Source organism: Lycium ferocissimum, chromosome 6 (assembly GCF_029784015.1).
Source record: "Lycium ferocissimum isolate CSIRO_LF1 chromosome 6, AGI_CSIRO_Lferr_CH_V1, whole genome shotgun sequence".
NCBI lineage: Eukaryota > Viridiplantae > Streptophyta > Magnoliopsida > Solanales > Solanaceae > Lycium > Lycium ferocissimum.
The window spans coordinates 33,240,910-33,251,179 of NC_081347.1; the positions used below are offsets into that span (position 1 = coordinate 33,240,910).

The following is a 10,270-nucleotide window of genomic DNA, read 5'->3' on the forward strand; positions in this document are numbered from 1 at the left end:
TGGTATTTACCTTGCTATCCCAGGAGTCAGGTAACACACCCAGCAACTTTCTTACCAGTTTGGTGGTTGTGATGACTTCTCCCAGAGAATGAAGCTCATTTATAATAGAGGTGATGAAGCTCATTTATAATAGAGGTGAGTCTAGTGTGCATATCATGAATAGATTCTCCCTCTTTCATCTTGAACATTTCATACTGAGCATGTCGATCTTAGAGTTTTTCACCTGTGTTGTTCCTTCATGGGCAGTTTGAAGAGCTTCCCAGATCTCTTTAGCAGTTGAGCACGCTGAGACTCGATTGTATTCATCAGGTCCTATTCCACACACAAGGATCTTCTTGGCTTTATAACTTTTGTCCACTGTCTTCCTGTCAGCATCATTGTATTCTTTCCTTGTTTTGGCAGTGGTTTTTTATAGCATTTTCACCTATGTGTCTTTGGAATATAGGTCCACCATCATAGATGATATATATCCTACAATTATCTTCAGCCATGATGAAGTCATGCATTCTAGTCTTCCACCACCCATAGTATTTTCCATTAAATCTAGGTGGCCTAGTGAAAGATTGACCTTCTTCCGTATTGGGTGGAGCAGCCATTTTACAGATTCTTTCTAGGTGTTAATCTTTTAGAAAGCACCTGCTCTGATACCACTTGTTGTAGGCTATGTGTCCATCAAACATGTCACGACCCAACCCTGTAGGCCGTGACTAGTGCCCAAGCTGGACACTCGTATACACCTGTTAACTATAATCGTTCACAACTAGCATAATAAAGAACTTATATATATAAAGAGGCAGGACGTCGTCTCAAAACTGTCGCATATATATATATATATATATATCATAGCAACCTGTCTCCTGAGGAGTTACAACTTCCAACAGATAACATCGTACATAAGCCGGCAAGGCTATCATAACATGTGGGAACGCCCCAACTATATACGCAATGGCAAGGGGCGCCACTATCTACGGCATCTCAAAACATATATACATATGCAAGCGAAGCGGCTGCACTACGAATGGGAACGTCCCAAAACATAAGTCATACGGACAAAAGCGAACGAACTATATAAACCCACGCATATGTCTACGGACCTCTAAGAGTAACAACGGTAATATATGATGGGACGAGGGGCCCCGCCGTACCCCTGGATAAACATATACATATATCGAAAGATACGTACCCAAAAGTCTGAACTCGGAACAACGGAGCACTCCAAACAGTCGAGTAGAAATCCTAAGCTGAAGGGTCACCATAACGAGCATACTCCGGGCATGACGAACGCGAGCCCCCGAAAAAGGGGTCGGTACGAAATATGTCGAGTATATAAAGTATGAAATACGATAAACGGGATTATAACCGAAATAAAAGTACGACGAGTACAATAACCGGAATACCAAAATGCTTGCTTTTGAAACACAAGTCATGCATGTCGATATCATATATCATATCCGGCCCATTATAGGACTCGGTGAACATGGTCGCCACCCCGTCTTTGGCGCATAACATAACATACTCCGAACACGACGATAACTCAGGTATCACGGCATAACTTTCGTATCACGGCATAACTCCGTATCACGGATAACACCATATCACAAAGATAACACCATAATATATATATATATATATATATATATATATATATATATATATATATATATATATATATATATATATATATATATATATATATATATATACCGTACCGGCCTACAGTGAGGGACTCGGTGAAAGATGTAATAACAGAATGCACAAACAGAGTAGTGAGTAACCATATGCATATAAATCATCTTTTGAGACTCAATAGATAAGTAGACTAACCAACGCTCGAGTACCAGGATGATAGCCATGTTAAGTACTCTTTGAACATCATTATGAACTATATCAAAATAAAGCCTCAGGGATCATAGACATGTATCAAATTAATACGAAACAACTTATGAAAGTTATGGTCATTAGTTATTGTGAAGTCTTTCAAGAATAGGAACTTTTACGCATCGTTTACTATCGATCATATAGAAACTCGAGGCGGTAGCTCGACTATATTAAGAAGTCTAACATCGAAGTGAATAAGAATCATAAACATGCTCGGAACTTATGAATAGAGTTACCCGAAGCTCATATCGTATCATACTTACATCTAGGACATGCCAAAAGAAAGAAAGGATAGGCTTTACATACCTTTAGCGTTTACTCGCAACACAACACGTATACGACCACGATAGTGTCTCAACCTATATTAAGACGTCAAGAACTACGATTAAACTACGAAGAGATTCAAAACGTATCTAACGTTAATAATTCCTTTCCTAGATAATTAGGCGACGTTTCGCTTTATATCCAAACCAACTACATCCCTGACCAAGCCAACATCGCCTAATCATACATTCAAGTATCAACCCGAGACTATTCAAACATGACTCGAGGATACTCCGGACAGCCCGTACAACACTCCAAAACAGCCTAACCAACACACTATACAACATACAATCTTCCAAGTTCAACAAGAATAACAACAACACATTCTTTTCTTTCAAATTCATGAACTATACCAACAACCACATATCAACAACATCATCACATAAATGCAAGAAACTATATTAACATCATATTAGCTTCTACAACAGCCCACAAACAATTACAACTTCAACTTGAACCATTAAACCTTCATTCTCATCATAAAATCCATAACAACAACAACAACCAAAATATCGAAGTAAAATCAATTCAGCATTTCTACCACAAATGCCCCTACATGGCCTCAACACCAACATATATAATTCCATGATTTTCATTCATTCTACATACTACAACACGTTCAAAACCACCCTTAATACATGCAAAAGAAAGTTAAACCTTACCTTAAACACTTGACTTCTCAACTTGACTAGAATTTGTGCCTTGAATTTAATACTTGTTCTTGCTATCTAGGATCAATCCCATGTTGTTATACACCTTCCAAAGGGTTGAAATACTTGAAGAAAATATTTTTTAGTACCAAGAATTTATGGGCTCAAAGTGCACAGCCATGGCCGTGAGCTAGCAGCCATGGTTGTTCATGCTTCCTCCTCCATTTCAAGGTGAATTTTAGCAACTTATTGGTGTTGAAAAGGGGCTGTCCATGAGCTTGGGGCTCATAGCCATGGCCGTGTGAAGCTTTCTCTTCTTATTCAATCTTGGTTGAAAAGGAGAGCTTCTCTCTCACAAATTCAACTTTGAAATGTGAAAATCGATTTTGACTTAAGCTTAGTCATTAACTCAACTTATATATGTTGTCCATGTGGTTGACCCGTAATCGCCCCTTGACATGTGTCCCATTATCATCCATGAGCCAATCATATTCGCCACGTGTTGTAGTGGCCCACTTAGTGGTCTAATTAAGCTAATTAATCATGATTAATCCCTAATCTCCATTAATATTCCTATACCAATTAAAATTTATAAGCGATTGTGCATTAATAAAATCGGGGGATTAAAATCCTTGTCTTATATCCATAAATAATCTTGTCCTTGGACTTATTTCGATTAGCTTACGAATAATCCGTCGTATAAAAATACGAGGTATAACAAAACAGTATATGAAGGACCTGGTTGTGTACCAGTTCCCTTATGCAATGCAGTAAGTAAAGAAGGCAAGATTTTACCGTGGAAAACTCCTTACTCTAGGGATTAAAAATCACGACCTACCCCAGTAGGATTTGAACTCCACTATCCGAGCAACTTCAGATTACAACCTATTGCAAACTAGGAATTAACTCCCATAATCCCTTACCTTTACAATAGTTGCAACCTAGGAACTAACCCCCGTAGTCCCTCCACCCTTGCAATACTCTGATTGCAAGCACCTCCACTTAACTAACTCTAGCTAAGGACCACTAAGGTTAACTACTTCTAGCCAACCCAACTAATACACCTTAAAGTACACACTAGCCAAGGGTACCACTTAATAGATTGAAAGGTAAACTACCTAACAACTACTAAGAATTTGAAATACCTACTACAGCTTCTTATAAGAGAAAAGTAAGTGTACAAGTTATTTAGCACATAAACAAAGCTTAATGCAATCTTAGAGAATAAAGCATCTTCAGTGTTGGAGCATATCCTTCAGTTTGAGATTAGCTTTGTTGAACACTTAGAGTGTCTTGTGATGGCTGCACCTTTTGAGTGATTTTTTAGTTTTCCAAGTGATGCACAATGTTACACCTCAGAAATTTTCACGTCGTTTGCAAATTAATGTAAGCTCGGAGAGGTTATGGAACCCTTATAAGGTTAAGGAATACTCTTAACAAGTGCTAAGCAAGTGTCTAAAGGTTCTGGGATCAAGCAAATCGAAGAAAATAAGTTTGTCGAAAATTTGAAAAAATTTGGCAGAATTTTTTTAAATTTTGGGTCAACTTTAGAGAAGTATATCTTTTAGTATATGAAGAGTTTTGAAGTAAAGTAAAAGCCTAAATTTAATTTCATTGAGTCTAGTTTCCAACGCAACAAACCACTTGTCGATATAACATCGGAGTAGAGAGTTATGGACGTTACAAGTTAGGCTGGCAGAGCAGAAACGCGCAGCTACAGTGCGGGACGCGCGCTACAGTACCCAAAAATTCTAAAGTCGGTGCCAACCGACTCTAGAACACTATAAAAGGGGTTTTACCCCTTATTTCTTCATCCAAACCCCCGTAAACATATCCCAAATCCTCTAGAATATTCCCCCAACTTCCACAACATGCACATATATTCCTACAAGTCTATATGACAATTTTGGTCTTTTTTATTTCATTTTTAGCATAACCCCAAGTCCTAGAAACCTCTCCAAATATATTCCAACATATTTCCAAGCCTAAACCAAGGATCAAAGTGAAAATTAAAGTGGTTAAGGTTTCCAAGTGAGGTCTACACTTGTCTCCTCTTCTTGAACATGTTTGGGCGAGTATTTTTAAGGTGGAGTAACCATGGAATTGAAGTGTTCTTGAATTTTGAGGTAAGATTTCATCTTAATTTCATGTTTATGAGTTTGTTTGGTAATTATATTAAGATTTAAGGAGAAGAAAATTGGAGGAAAAGTTCAAATATGCATTTGCTGATATTTTGAGTTGTGAATTAACTTGAGTTATAATTATTAGTATGTTTTGAGAATAATCTTGTTATGATGGATAATAATGATGTTGTGGAATTGTCGTATATGAGTGTATAAGGGTTTGTGTGAAGTTGTTGCTATGGATTGATTATGAAAAGAAGTTTTGGGATTGAATTGAGTATAGTTTGAATGTAATATTTTGATTATGGAATTGTTGATGTTTTATTGTTCTTTGGGAGTTGTTTTGAAGATTGGAGGGAGTAGAAGATATTGGGGAGATCTTTGCCCGGATTTCAGCAGATTCTAAAGGGGTTTAATTTGAAGGCTTAAGATAAGCATATGACGATAAGCCTAATAATAATATGAATTCTCATGAATGTAGATTTACGAGCTTGGGAGGATAAGCGTTAAGTACTTAAGGAGACCCAAAAGGTATGTTAAGGCTAAATCCCTTTCTTTCTAGAGGCATGATTCTTTCTTACAAACCTATATGTGTTTTCGATAACATTCTTATTCTCAAAAGCTAGAAGTTCATGATTCTTAGAGTTTCTTATGATACTTAAGATTAGTATGTTCCATGGTGATAATGATGATGATGATGATTCCATTTTTGGAGATTCCAAAGCTTATGGTTTTGATGCTATTATAAGATTATTGAGCTTATTCCATGATTTTCTTAATTTCGTTCATTATTGTTGATCTCACCTTATAATAATTGTTCCTTCAAGATGAGATGTAGCGATGATGATTGTTCCATAATATAATCGGAGGTTACTGACCTTACGTCACTCCGATATAGTGGTAACTTTTATTTGGGCTCTCATGCATGCTACTTATATGTATATATGTATATATGTATATATGGGATATGGGGAAAGGTGAGGCGTTATATACACATAACCACCTGATCAGCTGGTATACTATGATATCGTCCTAGACGCGGGATATATGCTTAAATAGATCTGGCCGTTCGTTCCGCGACAACATATGTAATGATGATATGATATATAGATCGGGCTGCACGTTCCGCAGCACTATTATGTTATATATGTATGAAAAATATTTTTTTTAAAAAAGAAAGCTAAGCATGCATGATGTTCGCCTCCAGAGGCAATCAAATGTACAAGTTATCCTTATCTTATATTATGTTCCCTGTCTCTTGTTATGTTGTTATTCATGCCTTACATACTCGGTACATTGCTCACACTGACGTCCTTTCTTGTAGACGCTGCGTTCATGCCCGTAGGAAAACAGGGAGACGGACCAGACCCTTAGGAGCTTCACCAGCCGAGTCTTAAGAGCTCTCCATTTGCTTCAGAGTTGCAGTCTATTGGTATTACTCATCTGTGTATATACTTGGGCATGGCGGAGTCTGCCCGTCCGTCCTTATAATTTCCGGTACTACATATGTAGGCTCGTAGACATGTGTGGATAGTTAGAAGTTTCATAACCTTATCGGTTTATATTGTTGTATTATATTTTAGCGACCCTCGTTAGCTTACGTTTACGCATAATTATTGACGATTATATAGCGATGTGTCATTATCTTGTGATATATGCCCTTACATACACACGCCATGAGGCAGCTTTGTGGCCCACCTAGAAATAAGTATGAGATGTATGTTCAGTGATGCTCGGTAGGTTAGCTCCGAGTGCCCATCATGGCCCTCTGGTTGGGTCGTGACACACAATATGTTGCAACATGTTGTATATATAGTGGGAAGCATGTGGAATGGATAGAGACCACTCATTCAATATTTGACCAAAGCATGGGCCGGCTATTCTTATGTACTTGTGCGATTGGGTAGCTTGTTTTCTGTTGTCTCACACACCGTGTAAGGTGCACAAAGAACAGATCACAGACCAGGTCTCTATCCGGTTCTGAATCAGTTTGACAATCATCAAAACACGAATACACTTGAGCTCATCATAATGGCTATCCTTTCTTTTCTTGGCATGATCCGTAGATAAAACGTTAACCCGCTAAGAATTATCATATTTACATTTTTATTCGTAGATATATATATATATATATATAAACTCTAAAGCTTAGGCCCATTCTTAATTATGGATTGGGCCGGTTAATAATGAACTCGGTATGAATCATGAATGGCTAGCTAGCGAATTAGTACATTTAAAAACTAAAAATCGATAAATCGAACCGTTAAGTGTAATTATACGCCCGATAAGCAGCCCTACTTTTGGAGCAATAAATAAAATGACAATTTTAGTATATCACCCTTAATTATTATAAATCATCTAAATAATTGAAATCAATCAAATCTATTTTAAAAATTGTGTAGCAACTAACAATTCTTTAAAGTTTTCAATTCAATAATTAATGAGGGTAAATAGGGATGAAATGGTAATTATCTCTTAATTTTTTAAACCGGACAACTAAAAGTAGATATACATTTTTAGTATATTGAATAAGTAAAAATAGAGAGAGGGAGTATTAAAATATTAACTGAGGGAGTGATTTACGACGGAGAAAACAGGTCTTGTTTAATAGTTTTGTATCTTTACCTATCACTATCGACGGTCTCCCTTCAACTAATTTACCAACCATCGGATCAAAGAATTGTCATCATATCCAACGGCTGTAATTATCATAAGCATCTTACCAATAAACGACATAAATTTTCAATATTTTCCTTGTTCCTTTTTTTCTGCTTTTTCTCCCCACCAAAAGTCAGTCTCCAACAATGGCCGAGCCTGACACCCCCTCAGTAGTCCTGCATCAACCGGGTAGGATCCTGATTACTTAGTCAAATATAATTGATATTTCTTCCGTATCAATTTAGTTTTACTGGACATAAAATTTAATGAATAAAATGTGAGTTTTAAATTTTATGTTTCTAAATTAAAAATATGCGTAATATATAAAATAACATTTAATCTTGTGATACTAAATTAAAAATATGTGTAATATATTAAAATATCATTTGAATCTTGTGATTTTAAACTTGGTATGTAGCCAGATTGAATTTTTAACTTACTAAATATAAAAAATACACTATTTTTTAGACAGACAAAAAGAAAAGTATGGAACTTAAATTGGAACGGAAGGGAGTACAATTAACTAATTTTCTTAATATGTGTGCAATAACTTTTAAAAGACAAAATATTGAAATTTTGTTGTACATAAAGAAGAATTAAATTATTAACTGAGGCAGTAACTTGATTTTCCAACGAAGAAAAGATTATTGTTTAATAAAATAGTCTCCAATTTATTAACCATCTGATCAAAAAATTGTCATCATATCTAACGGCTGTAAATAACATAAGAATCTTACCATTAAACCACATAAATTCTCAACATTTTCGCAGTTCCTTTTTTTCTTCTTCTCTCCCCACCAAAAGGTCACTCTCCCAAAGATGGCCGAACCCGAGACCCCTTCAGTAGTCCCTGCATCAACCGGGTCGGATCCTGAATCTTACTGGTGCTACCAGTGTGAGACACGCGTCTCCGTCGAAACCCTACCCGATCTTCCCAATGATGTCATTTGCAGCAACTGCAAGTGTGGCTTCGTTGAGTCCGTACCCTCACGCACCGATGATCAGATCGATGATGACCCCACTATCGGCAATCAGTTCATTGAAGTTCTAAGGCTCATCGCTGAAGCCGCGCGTGACAACGACGCGCCGCCTCCCCCTCCTTCCGAGCACGATGACGATTACCTCCGTGTCGAACTCGACGGTTGGGGCAACAACGACAACGACGATGAAGACGAGGAGGAGGATAACAATAACGAAGTCGAGGTTAGAGATGATGATGAAGATAACGATGATGATGACGAAGAAGATGACGGAGGAAACAACAACGATGATGTTGACGTTGCTGAGGCTGAGGCTGAGGCTGAGGATGAGGATGAGGATGACGATGAAGTTCGGCGAAGACGGAGGGATGTGCTCCGTCTCCGTCTCCGTGACTTTGCTGCCAGAGCTTCCAATCGGAGAAATCGGATACTCGATTGGGCAGAGATTTTAATGGGACTGGAAGACCACTCTATCGAGCTCCGATTACAAGTTCCTGATGTGGATGGCTATATCGGCAACCCTGGCGACTACGTGGACGCAGCGGGTTACGAAGCGTTACTCCAAACCCTAGCGGAGAGCGATGGTAACGGAAGACGAGGAGCTCCACCAGCTTCCAAGAGTGCAATTGAAGGTCTTGATACAATGGTGGTGAAGGAAGAGAAGGATGTAATGGGATGTGCTATTTGTAAAGATGGAGTGAATGTCGGCGAGATGGCGAAGAATTTGCCCTGTGGACATGGTTATCATGATGATTGTATAGTTCAGTGGTTGGGTTCAAGGAATTCTTGTCCTGTATGTAGGTTTGAATTGCCTACAGATGATCCTGAATACGAAGAAGAGAGAAAGAAGCGAGGAGCATGCCTTGTTACTACTAGCAGTGGTTCTTCGAGCTCGGGTACTGTTGCTGCTGATAATGATGATAGTAGTGCTAGTTGCCTTTGATTGATGCTTTGTGATAAAATCAGCCATTGGCATTCTTTTTAGCTTTGTTTTCCTTTTTTCGGGTCTTTGGTGAATGGTTTTCAGTGTAATTCCAACCCTCCCACTTTCTTGAATGTAATAATATGTTTATCATAATGCTGGTATGAATATGCTGTTCCACCATATCGTTTTTTACTCTATAGATAATTTTGTGAAAGCTGGTAATTGAAATGGGAACACATTTGCAATCCTTATCCCAAATATAGAGTAAAAAGGAAAAGTTGGCATCACGTTTGCATTGTCTTGCTGGAGTCTTCACCATACTGTAGAGTTGCTTAAAGCTTTAGATTTGCTTCTTGGAACTTGAATTGAGAAAGATCAGAGTTAAAAAGCTACACAAACTAGGATTTTCTTGGAAAGATGTATAAGGTATATAGACTATGGTTGGAAGTTGGTATTAATCCTTCAGGGGTAAAATTTGCGGATTGATGATGGTTTTTATGTTTAGTCTTGCTTTAGAATCGAACTTAGAAGCATCCTATCATGAGGAAAAGTATTGCCAGTGGAGTGGAGAATGGGCATGGGGCTAGTCTGGACTGGACTGAAGATGGGAAGTTCAAACAGAAACAGGGGTGGGAGCTACTTCCGCAGGTTCGTTTCTTCTAAGTTGGGGAAGGAAGTTGAATAGAAGCTCTGAGTTTTCTCTCATCAACACCTTGTACTCAGTTTAATCAT

General features: G+C 37.8%; 1 protein-coding gene across 1 annotated transcript; it reads left to right on the forward strand.

Annotated features, from left to right (window-relative positions):
• The first annotated feature begins 8,398 nt into the window (after positions 1-8,398).
• Positions 8,399-9,718, forward strand: LOC132059630 (E3 ubiquitin-protein ligase CIP8). Its single transcript, XM_059452310.1, has one exon. The coding sequence runs from the start codon at positions 8,453-8,455 to the stop codon at positions 9,554-9,556; it is 1,104 nt and encodes a 367-aa protein (XP_059308293.1). The 5' UTR covers positions 8,399-8,452; the 3' UTR covers positions 9,557-9,718.
• Positions 9,719-10,270: the final 552 nt, after the last annotated feature.